Source organism: Helicoverpa zea, chromosome 8 (assembly GCF_022581195.2).
Source record: "Helicoverpa zea isolate HzStark_Cry1AcR chromosome 8, ilHelZeax1.1, whole genome shotgun sequence".
NCBI classification, from domain to species: domain Eukaryota; kingdom Metazoa; phylum Arthropoda; class Insecta; order Lepidoptera; family Noctuidae; genus Helicoverpa; species Helicoverpa zea.
This window is the reverse complement of record NC_061459.1, coordinates 9,394,135-9,413,306: the sequence shown is the minus strand read 5'-3', so window position 1 is coordinate 9,413,306 and position 19,172 is coordinate 9,394,135. Positions and strand designations below refer to the sequence as shown.

Sequence of the window (19,172 nt, the reverse complement as noted above, 5' to 3'; positions counted from 1 at the left end):
ATCGAATTCCTAAACATTAGTTGCCGTAATAAAAAAAGGGTTGCTGTCATGGCATACCAGGTGTCAACTGTCAAATAAATGGAACCAACTGTCGCGCCAGATTTTCCCGCCTTTTTATCATTATCGGACTATCGGTGTATATCAGTCAGTGACAATTACTTTAGCAGCAAAGGTTCTTCTTCTCCTGGTTTGTCCTCCACTCCAGAAAAACATCCTAAAGATGGGTTATGGAAATGGTGTAATTGGTCATCATGATGAGTACCAATATTTGAGACTAGTGCAACAAATTATTGAAACAGGTAAGTGATATGAAGAACAATAACGTGACCTACTTTTGACTCGAAGAATTCAACTAAATACCGCGTAATTTATTTACCATGCAGGTGATAAAAGAGTGGACAGAACTGGAGTCGGCACTTTATCCATATTTGGTGCTATGCAGCGATATTCTCTCAAGAATAACACGCTTCCATTACTTACTACTAAGCGCGTATTTACCAGAGGCGTCATTGAAGAGTTACTCTGGATGATATCCGGCTCAACTGATTCGAAGGCTCTTAATGCTAAAGGAGTACATATTTGGGATGCCAATGGATCTCGAAGCTTTTTAGACAACTTAGGATTCACTGACAGGGAAGAAGGTAATATATCTATAATATCATAACATTTTATTTCTTCATAGGTAATTGCTTCATTTTTTTTATTATCTTTAACAGGAGACCTCGGACCGGTTTATGGCTTTCAGTGGAGACATAGTGGAGCTGAGTATGTAGATGCAAAAACTGACTACACTGGAAAAGGAATAGATCAGCTAAAAAATGTTATTGAAACAATAAAGTAAGTTTTAAAAATAGAATTAGTTTTTTTTTTAATTGACAGATTGAAATATTTGGGCATTATTTCATGTTTCTTTTTTCTAGGAACCGGCCAGCTGACAGAAGAATGTTAATATGTGCATGGAATCCATCAGATCTAAGCAAGATGGCTCTACCTCCATGCCATTGCTTAGCTCAGTTCCATGTATCAAGTGGCAAGCTGTCTTGTCTGCTTTATCAAAGGAGTGCTGATATGGGGCTGGGTGTTCCTTTCAACATTGCCAGCTACTCATTCCTCACTCACATGATTGCCCACATCACAGGATTAGAGGTAACTATAACAATGGTTCTTAATATCATCATCAACAGTTATAACTAATTGTGATGAGCTATCGATCAGTCTTGTGCTGTTCACGGATGATTCTTACCAATTTTATTTTCTTGCAGCCTGGGGAATTCATCCACACTACAGGCGACACTCATGTGTATTTAAACCATATAGAACCCTTGAAAGTACAACTGCAAAGAGTACCTACTCCATTCCCCACATTGGAATTTGCTCGGAAGATTACTTCCATTGATGATTTTAAGTATGAAGACTTCATTATCAAGGGATATAAACCTCAACCCAAAATTGATATGGAAATGGCTGTTTAGAACTTAGGTGATAAACCTATTACAAGATTGAAAAAGTATTATCACACGTTACAATATGTTGTATACAGGGTTACTGGTAAGTAGACCGCATCCTTTCATGAGGTGATAGTATAGGTCAATACGGACAAATTTGACCATAGGATACACTGGGCAAAAGTTAACCCATTTGAAGACAATCGAATTTCAAGATCTTTTCTTCACAGGTTTTCTAGGTACATGTATAAATTTTTATTATTAGTTAAAAGTCACGTTTTTTGGGGATTTTTGTGTGTTTTGTGCCTTTTTGGATAGATATATTCTGCACAAAAAAATGAGTAATATTTTTGAGAAAATAGCTACTAAAAAAGTAATTGCTGTTCGTTATAATTTCCTCTGTGATTTGTACAGTTTTATGGTTTGTTATTATGAAGTGATTCATCTTCTATCCAAAAACACACAAAAATCCACAAAAACGCGACTTTTGACTAATAATGAAAATTTATATGTGTACCTAGACGACTGATCTTGAAATTCGACTATCTTGAAACGGGTTAACTTTTGTCCAGTGTATGCCATGGTCAAATTTGTCCATATTGACCTATACTATCACCTCCTGAAAGGATGCGGTCTACTTACCAGTAACCCTGTATATTTGATTTAAAATAGATACCATATTGTTTCACTTAATGGTGGCTGGTCAGTGATGTTAATTTTGTGTTATTATTGCATTTCGTTTTTTGCTTCTTATTGAGTAAGCCGCATGTTTAATCACTTAACAATTCTCTCAGGCACGGGAGTATGACACAGCCAACTTCAGGCTCTGAACTGCTTTATGAGTGTTTCTTAAACTTTCAAAGCAATTAAGCACTGCAGTCACTAGTGTCCACTTTACTAGATTTAACACTTACTGTATCATTGAGAAGCACAGAGAATGAGTGCCCTATAATTACAGCAATAGAAGTGCATCAAACATAACGCCACTTCAATGAGCTGTGGCATTTAACTCACCATGAGAATGGAACTGAGACCGAAGCACTGACATTGACAATGCGCACATGGCTTGCTAGGCGGCGGTCTTTTTTAATTTAGCCATAACTAGGATTAATCCATTTAATAGTTAGTTTTCTAGACTAAAAGTTTATGTCAACTTTTTATTATGTATTCGCTAGTTAGTAAATGTTGATAGGATAGAATAACTAAATGTGCCTTTTATGATAAGAATTTATTGTATATTTCAAAATAAATACAGTATTGATATAAAATATGTGTATTTATTTATAACCCCTATTGTGTGAAGGATCAGTATGATTCCAATAAAATAAAAACTGCAATATTATTTCATAGTTATACTTGCTTATTTATACTATAAAATTAATCCCCCATAATTATTACATTCATGGCAATGCAATCTAAAAATAATTAATCCTAATAAAATCATTATTACATTTTGTAAAATTCAACAATATCTAACAAATTCTTAATTTGTTGTCTTACAGCTAATCAACATTTTAAGTGTATAATGTATTTTGTTTGTACATTATTTTCCTTCAAATATGAGTCTTTGATTTGAATAGCATAGTATTGTGATGAGTAAACATGCATTGAAATCTTAGCCAAGGGTGTAGTCAGAAAAATAAGATGTCTCAGATAAAAAGAGATTGTAATAAAATGCCCAAATAAAAAGATAAATCAACAGGATGAACTTGCAATATTAATTTCCTGAATAAAGCCTTGCATTAGTTTCTTGCAGCAATAATGTTGTTTGGTGAAGTTGCATGACAAATAGGTAAGCAGAGTGTTAGACATGTTATTTCACGGTAAACTGGCTTCCGCCCGTGGTTTCACCCTCTTCACGAAGGAAACCACTCATGGATAATAAATAGCCTAGGTATTCGTTATCTTGATATTAAGCTACACTACTACAAGTTCCATCAAAATTCATCCAATAGTTTTAGCGTGAAAAGTAACAAACATACAAACTTGCGCATTTATAGTATAAGTAGGATATTCTATAGTAAATGAACTGAATGATGTTGTGATTCTTTGGCTATTTCATATTTAACAAGATGGACAAAGTAATGTCCTTTAGCTATCTGCCTACATAAGTATAGTAAGAAATAACATAATCAGTGTTAGATTAATGAAAATTTTACAAAATATTTTGTGACTGCTGTTCATCAACACATCTGGTCATCTTGTGGTGGCTGAAACTAAAATAAAGTGGAATTAGTTATTAAACTTTTTAAACAATAGTACTACCTTTATGAAATAGGAACTAAATTTAAACATACCTGACCATTACTACTTGGGACGGGTAAGGCGGCAAGTTGTTCAACAAGAGCCATTGTCATCTCTGACTCAACAGTGACTTCCACCCATAATGTATCTACAAAGAAATTGACACTAATCAATGTTTGAATGCATTATTGCATAATTATGTAGTTACTAATTGCAGTACCTTTTTTCTCTGATCTTTTTATGAATATGAAATTATATGACTTCCACTGTGTATGTTTTCTCATAAGAGCAAAAATAATAGATGAAAGTATTGATATGTTGTTTTTGATAACTTATTAAATTAAAGTTCTTACCCCCTATTTGGTCACCCTTTTCAGTCACCAAATGAAAGTACCCTCTGTGAGTGCCTGGCGTAGTGGGAGCTACCAACTTTAATGTAACTGTAGTGGAATGTCCTGCAGGTAATGGGGGAACATAGACAGGAGTGGCACCGAGAGGCTCACCACCCGCTTGTATCAATCTACAGCAGCCCGGCCAACCTTCAGCTCCTGTGTTGGCAATACTCCAACTTTGTTCAAAGCTGTAAAGTTATTATTATTTTATTTATTTTGTAACATATTTTTCTTATGGCAATTTATTATTGTTCATATTAGATGTTAGAAAACATAATACATTTATAGTTTCAAAATAAGTTTCATTGCTATAGAATGACTCATTCTCAATTATTGGAAACTCTTATTATTATCTAAATATAGTTACTTGTATTGGGCCCTTTGTTGGTTATAGTTTTTTTTAGTTTTCATTGTTGTTTATTATTGAACACTTACCAAGCACCTGGCCCCACTGCAGCCTCCTGGTTTTGAGCAGCTTTCAGAGACATAGAAGGTAGCTTTGGTGGTAAAGTATAATCTAGGTAACAACATATTGCTGTTTGTAAATTCCTGTAATGAACAATAGTTGATTAGAATACTCATTGACATAGGGATTGATAATTATAAATTTGACCAAAAATTTACCAATTGCTCATATCCAAGAAAAAGCTTGCTGTATTATAGTTCATACTAGGACCCAAGAGTCTCTGCATTTGATTAACAAGTTCATCTCTGTCTGTTGTGTTCATACAACTGAATTGTAATAATAAATTTTGGTCAATCTCTCCAGTTACCGAAGAACCGTCAATATCCATTTTAATAGAATTAATTTAATCAGCTTTTCTATCACAAATCACTTTGAAGGTGTTTCACCACTTCACAAAATATTGACATGCCCTTTGTTTACGTACGTCAGCTGACTTGACTGATGCACTGTAAAACGATTGAATTTATATTAACCAACAGTAAGATACACTACGGCCACATGAAATCTGAACAATTCACGAGATCATCATAGTTATTGTTTTAATAAAACGAGGATTACGTCGCATTATTTGTTGAATACGGGACAAAATAGAATGATTTAGAGTTGCACCAAGTGCAACGATCGACGAATAACCGAAATTCTCGTAGAGACTAGAGAGGGATGCGAGGCTGTCAATTTAAGAAATCTATAACTATTTATTGAATTTTAATTTGAACGAATATTTTTGTTACACTCAATTTTTATAATCTTGAAAATTATGCAATATTCACTCAGCTCAGCAAAAAAATAGGTTTTCTGAGTTTTACGGTTTTTATCCGATAGACTAGGCGGTATAACTGAAAAACTTCGGTTGGCCCTATACACGAATTAAAAAAAATAGAGATTTGGCAGTGACATTTATGACAGTACAGTTGTGAATTTGATGTTTTGCTTTGGCTTTGCTTCACTGCTTTTTTCTGCTGTTCAAATTAATGATTGTTACAAAGCAGAATGTTCCTAGCAAGGGTAGTTTAAATAAGTTTAATGTATTACATATAACGAGTTTGCCATTCCACCTTAGTTGACTAGTGAAGAAACTGTTCAAGAAGTTAATTCTTCTTGGCTACTGTGCATATAGTTACACAGGTTTTTGTAGGGATTTTAAGCGGCAGGATATGACAATATTACAATTAAGTATTATTTAAGTTGAGACTAAGTTTGAAAGTGAGTTAAGCACTATGGAAGAACCACAACAAAAGAAACTGTATTATTGTTCATATGAAGGCTGCGCGTCTTATTTCGATAGGCCTTATAGACTGGCACAACATTTTCTAGCTCACAATAACATTGTAAGTATTGTAGTCTTGATTTTTTTTTAAGTTAGCTTCTTAATTGGTAGGAACTCTATACAAAAGTCTGAAATTACTTGCAGAGACCTTTCCCGTGTAAAGCACCTAATTGCAACAAAGCATATACAAGTAAAAGTCATTTGGATCGACACATATCTTCGGTACATTTGCCCCATGAAAATGATGTTGTTTACAGGTACTGACTGACTCGATATATTTTTAAATAATGTACATTAAAAAGCTAATAAAATATACCCATTTTGTTTATGTTTTAGCTGTCCACAATGTTTGAAATCATTTGCAAATCGACAGAATCTCAAAAGGCATATGAACACAGTACACTTGGTGGAGTTTATTTGCGATATTTGCAAATTGGCCTTCAAGAAGAAAAATCAATTGAGTGCTCACATGTATGAACACACAGGCCTGAAAGCTTTCAAGTATGTATTAAAAATATTTATTTAGAACATTATAGTTAGTGATTTGTTATTATTACTAAAATCAATAATGTTTCGCATTTATCTGTGCTCTGGCATACAACATCAAAGAAAAATTCACTCTAGATTTAAGCATTACTGTAAGAATTTTTATAAATGTCATAGTTAAGAATTAATTGTGTAATAAATAAATAACTATCAAAGTTAAGAAAAAATGTCATATAATAATTTGAATTTCAGGTGTGATCTATGCTCGGATACATTTATAAGTTTGTACTTGAAGAAGAGACACATGAGATACCATAAAACATACACTTGTGAAGAATGCAATGTAGTTTTTAATCATTGGTCAAAGTACCAGAAACATAAGAAAACTGAACATGTTTCAAGTTGTAAGTATACACACAAAAGTTACAGAGTTATTACTTGTAAAAACAGGACATGACATTAACTGTCTAGAAATAAGTGAGCATATAAATAACACAAAAATATGTTTCCTAGGGTAGTTTAGTTTATAACACTATTATAATATTACTGACAGAACTATAAAATCATCCTAATTCCTTTGTTTTAGACTCTTCAACTCCTCGACATCTAAAGTCATTTAAATCGTTAATTGAGAGCAATGTCACTGTTATCCAACCAAGGTTTAGTTTATGGGCCCCAGGTGGAGCCGAATTGCGGTTAATGCAGTCACCTTCGGCCGAAGACGACGCCGAAGGTGAAAATATCATTTAATTATTTATTTATTTTAATTTATTTACTAAGACTAAACATATTAAATAGTAATAAAACCAACAGTAGGGATTAATAATTGATTATCGCATTAGGTTACTTATACTCCACTTGAGAAGGCACTTAAATAAATTCAAACAATTGGAGTATAGGTAAAGATTGATTCACTGAGCTTTTGGTAGTTTTGTGTCATGAACTTGAATATAGATTTCTATGAAATAAATTCATATGAATTGAAAAAGTAAGTGTAGGTATGTTACTTTTAGGAAGAAAACTATTGGATTCTTTTGGCATCTGTAGTCAAACAATATTGTTGTGGTCTAATTTTTTTTTTTTTTTTTTTTTTTTTCAGTGTTTATCTGTAATGTATGCAAAAAGACCTTTAAGGAAAAAGGTCATATGGTGAAGCACCTCAAAACACATGGACAAAAGAGAATTACTAAAACATTCCCATGCCCTTATGATGATTGTTCTAGGTAAGATCAAATTATATGCAGCATGATAAATACAAAAAAAAAAAACTGAAACCAAAAATATGGATAACAAATTTCTATGATAATTGCATGCCATATTCTGTTGAAATTCAGTTACCAAAATGAAAAAGCCTTTGTGTACAAAATATTACTGTTTAAAAAATAATTATTTCGTCGTGTCCTTTGCAGATTTTATTCAAGAAAAAGCAATTTAAAACAACATATATTAGTAAAACACATGAAGATCCTCCATGAATGCATGATATGCCATGCACAGTTATCGACAAAGGTAAATATTTCTTTATTTATACATTAAATAGTCAATATATTAATTTATTTTCTAGCAGATTTTCCACTTGTCACAAACTAACTCAATGGCTTGTTTGTTCCAGGCAAAATTGAATTATCACATCCAATTACACTACAGAGAAGGTGGAATACCAATAGCAAAACCTAAAACTGAGAAAAACAAAGAGAGGAAACCACGAAAAGATGAAGGAAGTTTCAAATTTTCAACAGCTCTGAAACTATCTGGCTTAAACGATGTTCCTGAGGAAACAGACTCGGCCGCAGAGTCTACGGAATCACCCATCAATTTGTCAGTAAAATCTGAACACATTGAAGTAGAAGTTGATGTCCTTATTTAAACTGTTTAAGTTAGATGAAATGACAAGTCCTAGTAAACATGCATCTAAAAGTGTGCTTTATAAAAAGATTAGATTAATATTGATACCAGTGTGCATATATGAACAAACAAAGTGAAAATTTTAGGAGAATTGGAATCGCTGATGATGATTGCAACATCTTTAGTATGTTCATGAATGCAGATTGACCAAAATATAGTCTACTACTATACTATACTTTTATATGCACTTGTATCAAAGCTTAACTAGTTTGTTACTATAGTTCGGCCATTCAGAGAATGCGTTCCTGACACGTCGCGATTGAACTGACGACGTAATAACATTCATTGATTATTGATATAATAATGTTGTTTTAATGCTCCTCAATTGTTAAAACGGTAAACAACCAGCAAAAATATTTTTATCGTAACTGCAACGCCATTGCAAAGTTACGTCGTCAGTTCAATCGCGACGTGTCAGGAACGCATTCTCTGAATGGCCGAACTATAAATGGGGCATACATCACTTTGTTTTTGCTAAACAAAAATGGAGATATACAAACTAGTTTCCTGTTACATGTAAATATGATTTTAGTGAGAGATCACATAACTAAATAAAATAATATTTATTTAAATATGTTTATGTATACAATGACAATTTTACTTACTTGACATATATATATTATTTTTAAGTAGATGTAATGGTACTCAACATTTCCTATTATTATAAGTACAATATTAGATCTTCAGATATTTTGAAAATAACATGTATTATAGGTATACTACATATTACATTTATTTAATTTTGTAAAATATTGTAGTAGCAAAGACCTAATCAAAAATTATGTTAGGTAAGCAGTTAAAATCCTTGTTAAGCCAATTTTTAATTATTGATTTTAACTTTTCCACCAGGTATTCAGAGGCTTAGACAGAATCTCCAAACTCATAATTGACTTCAAATACATTTTAGAAATCATATTCTATCATTCATGCTGGCATGGTGATTTTGGGCTGAAAAATAGTGTGAAACAATTTTATATTATCAGTGAGATATTAGAAAATAAAAAGTATAGTCCAATTAAAGCTTTTCGCTTTTCATTTTATTATGCACACATGCTTATAAACACCCAAAAAAAAGACAAATCAATCAAAGTTATTATAGTTATACAGTCTTCATTCGTCCCACTGCTGGTCATAGGCTGCCTCTATCACAGCCTATCCTCCTCCTGTATGGGTATTAGTCAATCTAAAGGTACTAAGAACTAGAATTTCCATATATTCTATCTATTTAAATAAATATTTTTATTTCTGTCAGGGATTTCAGCCGCATATCGTAGGAACACATTTTTTTCAAATTGGTGTACCTTTAGTTAGATCGATCAATACCCAGCCCAGGTAGTAGTCATGTGGAGGTTAATCATCTTAAGGATAAAGCAATATTTACGTTCACGCACGTCTCCACAAATCTGTAGTCAATTGATTCTAGAGAGCTAAATAAATACTCTGGTAAATCATATAAACTTTGATTTGATCCCCCTTTTTCTGCCGCAGCAGATTCAGGCAACTTTTTATAAAGTGTCACTGTCAAAAAACGTCATTGTTGTCATAAATGTGTCAAAAGTTCAAAACAAAACGTCAGACAGCTGCTCAAAAAGACCAGTCGGTTTTGTAAATCATTTGATAAAAGTTTGATACACAGTACACACTATTATATTGTGCTACTGAAATTAAATCAAGTTATAATTTAAGTAGTAAGTAATAAATGTGTTTTTGAAAGTAACAATATAAAGTACTTAATATGGAATTTACTTTGAACGTCTTTACTCTTAATTGTTGGTAAGTACTTGCTGATATTATTTAGACTAACTTTTTGGAATAATCCTGAGAGAGACATTTACGTGCTCTCCGATATATTACTTTCCTCTATGGTGCTCTCCAACTAGCAGACTCTGGGCTGCTTTGTAAAAGTTTCTTGAATGAAACAATGCAATTTCGGCTTGAGCCGGGAATCGAACCCGAGCCGTGCCCATTAGTCGCGGGCATTAATATTTTCTTTCCTAATCATTTCTGTTTATATTGTTACAGGGGAATACCAGTGGTGTCAAAAAATCGACATGAACGTTTTGAAGCAATAGCTAAATATTTACAGGAGAGCTCTCATAATATAGTATGTTTGCAAGAAGTTTGGAGTGAAAAAGATTATTTGTATTTGAAAGATAGCTTAAAAATCAATTTTCCGTATTCACACTACTTTTACAGGTAATAATGGATAGCAAGTCACACTTGCAATTTTTATGAGCTAAATTCAATAAACAGTTTGAATTACATATTCTCTGTTTCCAGAATAGAATGATGATCATAGATAGGCACATTGGGTATTTTCTATGAATGGAGTATTTTACTTATTTGATGATGGTAACTAATTCTTTTAATGCAGTTAAATGTTTAATATTATTTGTTTCTGTTTCAGTGGTGTACTTGGGTCAGGTTTGTGTGTATTCTCGAAATGGTTGATCCAAGATGTCTTCTTTCACCAGTGGCCCTTGAACGGCTACATTCATAAGATACACCATGGAGACTGGTTTGGAGGTAAAGGCATTGGTCTTTGCCGTATAAAGTATGGTAACAGACTAATTAATGTGTACTGCACACATGTGAGTAGTTCTCTAGTTTCTTTGAAAGCAATTTAGTGTTTTTCTGTATCATCGCATTCAGCTTACTTTTTATATTGTAGTGCCTTATCAACAAAAACAAATAGATGAGTAAGATAAAATTGATGAGTTGAGCAAGTTATCTGACATACTTATCTCAAAATCAATAATTGTGTTTCAACTGGGTATTGTATGATTGGTTTCACTGATAAAGTCTTAGTTTTCCATTGTAATATTTTTCTGGTTAGATTCACTACATATAACTTGGTTTTATTACACTTCGCTGCTGTAACTAATGTACTATTTCTGTAAACAACATAGTTGGATGCCATGAGTAAAAAGTAATAAAATATAGCATAAATCAGATATTGTATTGTGGGAAGAACAAAATTGCAATATCTCCATAGAAAGTTATAGTTAGCGTGTGGGGGACTAAGAATGTTACTAGTTCCTCCCTTACACACCTTCTATGGAACTTGCATATTATTTTCAAAATAAAATCATCAATCTTTGAGAGATTGGCTTTGATTTGACAAGGAACCCTGAACACTTTGCTAATACGATCACGTCTACCATTATGTTACTTGACCAACCTTTCTTATGGCATCTTCACTTTCTTTTCTTCATATTTCTCATCTAATAAAAACACATTGAAAGATTTTAATAAATAATATGTATTTTTAATTTTGCAGCTCCATGCAGAATATCATGTGGATGATATATATTTGGCACACAGAGTGTTACAATCCTACACAACGGCTGGATTTGTTAACTTGACAACTGCACCTGCGGACATATCTATACTTGCAGGAGACCTAAATGCAGCACCTGGAGATTTATCCTTCAAGTAAAAATTTTTTTGGCTGTTATAATAGGGGTTAAAGTATGAAATTGCAGATTTGTACTGAAAATCTAAATTGTAATTTTTTAAAATTTTTAACAAACTTATTTAATCAATATAGGTAGTTGCCATTATTATCTATACATTGCGGCCATCTAATAGGAAGGTCATTTATGCCTTTACGATAGAACTCTGAGGATCTAGACTGCACAAACTGTGTGAAAGAATTTTGTTCTGCCTCCTGGGAAGAAAACTTCTTGTCACGCAGATAATTGTCCAAATCACAAAAAAAATAGTCGTCCGTTAGAGCAAGGTCTGGCGAATATGGAGGAAGACGAATAGTTTCCAACTGCAGTTCCTGAAAAGTTAAAACGGTTTCTCTTGCTGTATGAGGTGTCGCGTTGTCATGGAGCAATAACGGTGAAGGTCGATTCATGAGTCGTGGCTAATTTTTTCAACATTATTCGGTGTTCGGCTGGGTATCTGGGTAGTTTGACTAGGATCGGCGTTCACCGTCTCTCTGAATTCCTCGTTAATCACCTGTCAGGCGGTCTTCCTCGTGGCTCGTTCTTCAAGTCGAAGTTTCCACCACGAAAGCGTTTAATCCAAAATCGCACGGTGCGTTCATTAGCAGACACCTCTTCAAATGCAGCATTGATATTGCGGGCTGTTTCTGCCGTTTACTTCCGCGTCGGAACTCAGTCGGAACATATTCAAAAATTACTCAAATTTTCGCAGTATCCATCTTTCTTGTTTAAGTTGAATAACAAAAACAATTGAACATCGATAGTCAAATATTTCACATTTTTTAAAAGAAGAACATCACAGAATCAGTACAGTCTGTAGATTTTAATAATATGTGATTTTTCAGGATTATTACCCAGCTTCCACCACTTGTGGATCCTTACGACAAGTATCCATTATTGAAGGACCCGGCAAACCCAAATACTATGGGAACCAGTGAAACTGCAAATAATAGCTACACAGATCCTAAGACAGCCAAGATCGCTCCTGAAGGAAAACGGATTGATCATATTTTGTACAAACTAAATCCTGCTTGGGAGGTATGTTCTTCTTTATTCTAAGGGTATACTTTTCTTGACAACAAAAGCTTATCTAACTGCTTGTACGCCACTAATTATAAACAATAGAAAATCAGTTGTGTCTCGCGTATATCTGCGCTCTAGCATACATTGGGTTATTTTAATGTTTATTTTTATTTACAGGCTGAAGTCATCCATTTCGGCCATCCATTACCAGACAAAGTGCCTGGCAAAGATTTTTCATATTCGGATCACAATGCAGTTTCTGTACAGTTGCATGTAAAACCGGCCGACAAATCATTGCAGAAAGAAAACAGTACTGACGACTGTTTCGATGAGACTGCAACACAAGCCATTAAAGTTTGTGAAGAGGCAATGGCCAACATATCAAAAGCTACAACTCTGTATTTAACTTGTGGTGGACTAATACTGATGTTCCTAATTGGCACTGTTGGTTATTGGCCAAACAATGTTATTTACGACATTCTAAAATTATTTATCACTGGCATTGGCTTCTACTACCTCATCATGGGATCTCTATGGAATAAAATGGAAATGAACAGCCTCAAGGCTGGACTGAGCGCTTTAGAAAATTTCTGCAGGACAAGGATTGAATCAAAAGCACAGACTGAAAAATAAGTGTACTTATTGGAATTGGATTGCATATCAACGAAGTGTGATATATAACAATATAAGGAATGAATTTTAAATTAATGGCACTACCTATTATTATTTTTAAGAATTTTATGAGGCTTTTTGAATATTAGCTTATTTGAATAATTATAAGAAGTACATTTTTGACTAATTTAGTCTGCAAATCTGAAGTTCGGCAGACAACACAAAAGCCACAGTTGCACAACATTCAAATTTCAAACAAAATAACTACAGTACCATGCATGAAGCACTGATGCGTGTTCATTCTTGTCTCTTGCTCGTTTACCTTGGATGGATGTATGCTCAAGTTTAAATGATTAGTTCAAAACCGATTACGGAATCGATGATTTTGACAGGGGCTGCATTGAAGATTTCATTGTATGACATGATGCAAATGATTTAACGTGGAATTAACTCTTCATTCGTTTTTCTTCACACTTTCTGTTCTATCAATTAATTGCTATGTGCTTTTCCTTAATTGATACTCCAATCTTTAGCCGTAAATCCACAAGCCGAGATCTCGACTTAATCACTCAGTGTTAATCTTTTAATTTTAGTTTTTTTTTTCATAATCATTGGTTTGAAATATCACAGACCGTTTCTCCATTTGCAGGAACTGCAGTCTCATAAACAACGCAGTAACAGCATGGTTCGGTCTAAAGACCTTCCCTGTTAGAGACATGAGTCTTGGTACCATTATCTACGTACCAATTTTCTGCACATCTTCAGAGCAAGTGTATATCGACGTTTTGTTTTGTACTTTTTCGTTCTACCATTCTTATCATCCTCCTGCCCTTATTCCACTGCTTGCAGTTTTCATCACAGGTTCACGTCTCTTGGTTTCAGTATAGATAGAGGTGAGGCCGAGCACTTCCTCATTGCCTCAGTATGACCAGATAGTGCTCTTTCTTGTTTAGTAACATCTACCTTCATTTTAAACTTGATCTAGAACACTTCTCGCAACCTTGAGCTGACGCCCTGAATCTTGGTGGTATAATTTTCCATCGCGACAGGAAATTTTTCGCTGGCCCGTAACTTAATGAAATCACCGGCAAAATAAACATAGCTGCAACATCTAGAGCGCTGCACTTTTTTTTTTCTTTTCTGTGTTTAAAAGTCAGACTTTTAGTAAAAAGTTTCTTATTCTATCTGACACTTTGGAACGTGATTCTGCATTTACGCGGACTTCGCAAATGGTTAATTTCAGATATGCAGACTAGAACGGCACATTACGAGTAAATAAGTATTAACTTTCATAGCTTCATTTATAGCAAAGCTAGATATCCACATTTTTAAATATGTCTACTTTTCAAAGTAGGCTATCTTTATTAATTTATACCTTTAAGCGTTACCTGTATATTTCACATAATCTCTAAAATTTTCACTTATTGCTCAGAATATTATCTAATTATATTAATATTTAACTTATTCTTACATTCCATGTCCACATAAATTCAATATCAAATATGCATTGATTTATTCATTTATTCATAATAATAAAGACTATTTGTGATTATTGTGTTTTTAAAATACAATTAAAATAGTAAAATAATAATATATTTTTATCATTTCAAAATATCACTTTTCTTTCTCCCAATTTTTTTCTAGTAACAATATCCACCAATTTTATTAAAAGTGCTCCTAAGATAGCACACAGAGCTCAAACCATAGTACATTCGCCAGCACATCAAGCTACTCCTGTCTGTAATATATTCCCAATCAACATTGAACCCTACACTTAAGACATAAAGTTGAACATCTATTAAAGAAATTTGACAGTTTGTAGTACCTTGATGCACTGTACATATTAGACTGTTGTATGAAAGTAAGAACAACATGTTATACTAAACAAAGGTTTTATTTCTAAAACTTAACGTATAGTTACAATTACAGATTAACGTAAATATCACAATTTATACTAATATTATTATTCGTAGTTAATTCTATTATAAGATATATTCGCAGATCATAAAATAAACAACAAAAAAAAACAGTTTCAGGATGCTCTTACAAACACTTGGTTGTAAAACTAGGAATGTACAACCTATTACTCTATTGTCATATCATCCTATATTTTTTCAAAGAATATATTTGTGATGAATTCGAACAAATTACATATTACAAAGTAATATTCCAGTAGCACCAAGCTACTACCTTCAATTTCTCATTAACACCAACATCTTAGTTGCGTAATACACTCACAATGAGAATCGCTTTCAATGTTCCTTATTCTATAATTGTCAATCATATTTTAAAGCAATGCATTTTGTTGTTTTGCAAAATTAAAGCTATTACTTTTTTATTGGGAATGTATTACGCCTTTATCATTCAAACAACAATCTTACTGTCTTCAGCAAGCAAGCTAATTGTTAAGTCAACATTGTTACTGAGATATTATGCATGTTATTTGTATCACATTTTTATACTTTAGGGTCGTCTTTAGTTTTATTATCGAGGTCGAGTAAAGGTTCGGTTTCAGAGTTCATCGACACGGCCGTGACCGTGTTATCTATAGACCCGTACGCAGACGGCCGAACTTCCACAGGTGGAGGTTCCATGTCTACAGAAAGATTCGGCGCTGAACTAGACGGGATCGGTTGCTCGCTCATCAATCTTGTACTTTCGTCATATCCACGCGCCATGTGGTACATCGATTTACCTCTAAGTCTTCGACTAAAGGAGCTCCCTGTAGGAAAATATAATAATTCGATTACCAAACTAATACACTTAAGGCCGGTTTCTGAGCAGCTTAATCGGGCTATTCATTTTTTAGGGGAAATTAATAGATAAACCACCGATAACAGTGTCAGAAACCTGCTATTCGAGAAGTTCAAGGTTCTATATTTTTAAAGATACGGCGGCGGCGTGTCTACACTGTATCTCATTAGTATCGAAACGTGTGATGATGAAACAATATTACGTTTAAGAGGTTCTAACCAACGAATCTGGAAGCAACATACCAACAACTCCAAGGTGCTCCGATATATCTCTCTTGACATCAGACACATCCCACATTGCGAGGAAAGATCCGAGGCACGACGGTGAGGGGTTTTGTGGAGACACATAAGGCTTATAGGAGAAGCTGTAGTGGTGGGCTATGGCTGCTAAGAACATTTCTATGCATATCAAAAAGTCCTGTAAAAAAAATGTTCAATCTAACAAAGAGACACCTTTTCTACAGCAGTTGGGTAAAAATAAATCATAACTAGCAAAGTGAACTTGATAACTATACATATTGAAGGAACTTTATGAATATGTATATCTGTACAAGAAAGAATTCAAGGACAACTGGTCATAAAATTTCTGTGAAATGTTGAATACATATATTTAAATTGTTGTGGGAACTTACCTGCAACTTTGAAGACATTATCTTTATTTTATCAGAATCTGATATATCAAATATAGTTGATATCACGCCACAGTAGACAAGTATGTTAATTATTACTCCTTGGCTGAAAATATAAGTTTTTTTTTAAATTATTTAAGAACTTTTTTCATAGAATAAGAATAAAAATAAAGAAAATTTAATACAAAACTTACAAAAATGAAAAGAAGACCACAGCTTTTATGCACAAAAATTTGCCAATAGGTTTCATAGGTTTCAATTCAGTTTTGTTTGCTCTATAGAACAAGACAAGGCAGTACATCGCAACAAATTGTGACAAGTTATTGATGGCGATCATGTATGGGAAGGCAACTTTAGGGCTAAAGTCACTTTCGCCATAAACGCCGCAGAGTTCACATATCATTGATATAACTGTTGTGATGGGCCTGACTACTGTATATTGTAGAATTCCATGTTTGCAGTTATGAACAAATTCACTGAAACAAAAATTATGTATTAATTTTTTTATTACACCATTCAATATCAAGTATTTATGCACTGAATTATTTTTATCAATTTTGTTGTTAATTCATAACAACTACTTTGATAATTTGTGCAACGCTTTGACAATGTGATGTCATATCATTAAATGCCTAAAATACCTAACAACAACTTATATGGTGATTAATTACACATTTTTAAGTTGTGATGTTTAAACTGTATTGCATCAAATACCATTATTTCTATTGACAATAGTATATCATTATATCAACTTGCATCAAACCTGGAGTACTATGCCTCATTTTTATGCTAGCTGGATTTAGGATAACTAACTGTCCATATTTTTTTACTATAGAAAGTAATTCCACCAGCACACATACATATACAATCTGTTTTTAAGACTGTTAAGTTGCAGTTGCAGACAAGCACTTGAATAAACAAATTATCAATGAACATTAATCAATAATGTGGACGAATAATAGTTGTCTTACCTTCCCATTTCCCAAGGAGTGAGGCAACATAATGGGAATATATGATAAACCTGTGGCTTTGTTTCCAGTAGTGCCTCCAAATCATGATCTTCATTAAGATAGTTCAACAAATACTTCATAAAGTTGTAAATTACATAAGCTTCATAGCATTCTCTTAGAGAATCAACATAAATTGATTGTTCTGGAAACTCCAAGCCTATCCAGGCATTTAAAGCATATATTGGTACCATCCACAAAATTCTGAAATAATAATTAGTCAACAGGAAAATTAAGACAAACAAAGCTGCAAGTAGTTAAATTATCAGCTTATGCACTAGCATAAGCTGATAATTTAACTACTTTGATGATAGTTCATCATTAAGCAAATTTCTAGTAATGTAAGTATTTTGTCAAGATTATTGTTATAGTAAAGTTCATTAGCATAATTTCGATAATTTGCTGTATGAACAGTCTCTGAAATACATGAGATAAGGAGATCAAATAACTTACCTTATAATATGTTTTTGTAGTATTGGCTTTGTATAATGAACAACATGTTGTGTTATTTGCCATATGGAGATAGGCACGGCGAGAAGAACGAATCCTCCACCTACCAAAGCCCCTTGATCGGACTTTTTAAAGCCATTGTTTATTGAATGGGCTATGAGTATTGGTACTAATACAATAATTAATACAACATAAAGTGCGATCAAGAAAGGCCTGATCCAAAGCCTCCATTGTTTTAAAAATGATAAAATTGTGGAAGAACACATTATAAAAACGTAATTATTGTTTACCCTTATGTGCCACACATAATACTTTCTTCACTGCTTAGTTTATGATATACCAAATAATCACCCTACAAATGGCACCAAACTGTTCTAACAGGGAATTGTTTATTGCAGAAGAAGAATATAACTTCACTACCTATTTCACAATGATAAAAAATATTGGATTGGAGAAGGGTTTCGTTTGGAGATCTGTCTGTTTCTGTTTCGTCAGGACAGTCAAACTGACAGTTGACACAGGTGACAATGATTATATAATGACATTGACATTTCAGATGTCACGTTTTTTTTTGGCACTGGCCATCGAGCTTAGAATTATAAGGAGACGCCGTGTTGTTATTGACGTATCTATAGTTATATAAATATGGGCGAAATATGAAACAAACTATGCAACATAGTTCTCTCTCACTCTTTCTAAGCAGATAATTATATTTGAAAACAGGGACAACAATATTTTTGTGGTTGCGTGAAATGGTGACATTTATTTTTGATATCCTCCTGTTTGTAGGTGCGTGCCATATCTGGTACATATGTCATGGTAGTTGTGCTGTCAAATAGGTGCTCTTCGTGACTTATTTTTGCTATTTTATAGAAAATCACTCGTGTTTACTTTTAAGACTTTACTATTTCAATAGTGAATTTATCAACGAGTATGCCTACGTGTTGTATCGTGAAGTGTGGTGCAAGTAAGCACAAAAATCAAGCTGGATTGTCTTTACACAGGTTAGTAACCAGTTTTTGCTAGATTCTACATAAA

The 19,172-nt window shown here is 33.3% G+C and overlaps 5 protein-coding genes across 8 annotated transcripts; 3 read left to right on the top strand and 2 right to left on the bottom strand.

Moving 5' to 3' along the window:
- The first annotated feature begins 99 nt into the window (after window positions 1-99).
- LOC124632782 (thymidylate synthase) lies at window positions 100-1,635 on the top strand. The gene is made up of 5 exons (XM_047167743.1): window positions 100-299; window positions 384-641; window positions 717-837; window positions 921-1,146; window positions 1,263-1,635. The coding sequence occupies exons 1-5, from the start codon at window positions 221-223 to the stop codon at window positions 1,470-1,472; spliced, it is 894 nt and encodes a 297-aa protein (XP_047023699.1). The 5' UTR covers window positions 100-220; the 3' UTR covers window positions 1,473-1,635.
- Window positions 1,636-2,658: 1,023 nt separating this feature from the next.
- On the bottom strand, window positions 2,659-5,194 carry LOC124632826 (protein ILRUN). 2 transcript variants are annotated; one of them, XM_047167801.1, is made up of 6 exons: window positions 5,106-5,194; window positions 4,706-4,993; window positions 4,517-4,630; window positions 4,043-4,269; window positions 3,743-3,837; window positions 2,659-3,661 (listed from the first exon to the last, which is right to left on the bottom strand). In XM_047167801.1, the coding sequence occupies exons 2-6, from the start codon at window positions 4,873-4,875 to the stop codon at window positions 3,629-3,631; spliced, it is 639 nt and encodes a 212-aa protein (XP_047023757.1). In that variant the 5' UTR covers window positions 4,876-4,993; window positions 5,106-5,194; the 3' UTR covers window positions 2,659-3,628. The 2 variants fall into 2 exon arrangements, with proteins under 2 accessions (XP_047023757.1, XP_047023756.1); XM_047167800.1 differs by having other exon boundaries at window positions 4,706-5,178.
- Window positions 5,195-5,447: 253 nt separating this feature from the next.
- Window positions 5,448-9,225, top strand: LOC124632824 (oocyte zinc finger protein XlCOF26-like). Of its 3 annotated transcripts, none has more exons than XM_047167797.1 (9): window positions 5,448-5,875; window positions 5,959-6,071; window positions 6,151-6,315; window positions 6,553-6,704; window positions 6,887-7,033; window positions 7,400-7,523; window positions 7,710-7,809; window positions 7,913-8,118; window positions 9,055-9,225. In XM_047167797.1, the coding sequence occupies exons 1-9, from the start codon at window positions 5,765-5,767 to the stop codon at window positions 9,068-9,070; spliced, it is 1,134 nt and encodes a 377-aa protein (XP_047023753.1). In that variant the 5' UTR covers window positions 5,448-5,764; the 3' UTR covers window positions 9,071-9,225. The 3 variants fall into 3 exon arrangements, 2 of the variants coding, with proteins under 2 accessions (XP_047023753.1, XP_047023754.1); XR_006984678.1 differs by having other exon boundaries at window positions 5,449-5,875; window positions 7,913-8,422; window positions 8,652-9,225; XM_047167798.1 differs by lacking the exons at window positions 6,887-7,033; window positions 9,055-9,225 and having other exon boundaries at window positions 5,450-5,875; window positions 7,913-8,420.
- A 530-nt stretch (window positions 9,226-9,755) lies between these two features.
- On the top strand, window positions 9,756-14,883 carry LOC124632823 (putative neutral sphingomyelinase). The gene is made up of 6 exons (XM_047167795.1): window positions 9,756-9,978; window positions 10,228-10,401; window positions 10,613-10,796; window positions 11,486-11,640; window positions 12,506-12,698; window positions 12,861-14,883. Exons 1-6 carry the CDS (start codon window positions 9,941-9,943, stop codon window positions 13,314-13,316), a joined length of 1,200 nt encoding a protein of 399 aa, XP_047023751.1. The 5' UTR covers window positions 9,756-9,940; the 3' UTR covers window positions 13,317-14,883.
- A 287-nt stretch (window positions 14,884-15,170) lies between these two features.
- Window positions 15,171-18,634, bottom strand: LOC124632825 (transmembrane protein 184C). Its single transcript, XM_047167799.1, has 6 exons — window positions 18,138-18,634; window positions 17,649-17,888; window positions 16,872-17,153; window positions 16,681-16,783; window positions 16,292-16,466; window positions 15,171-16,017 (listed from the first exon to the last, which is right to left on the bottom strand). The coding sequence occupies exons 1-6, from the start codon at window positions 18,398-18,400 to the stop codon at window positions 15,752-15,754; spliced, it is 1,329 nt and encodes a 442-aa protein (XP_047023755.1). The 5' UTR covers window positions 18,401-18,634; the 3' UTR covers window positions 15,171-15,751.
- Window positions 18,635-19,172: the final 538 nt, after the last annotated feature.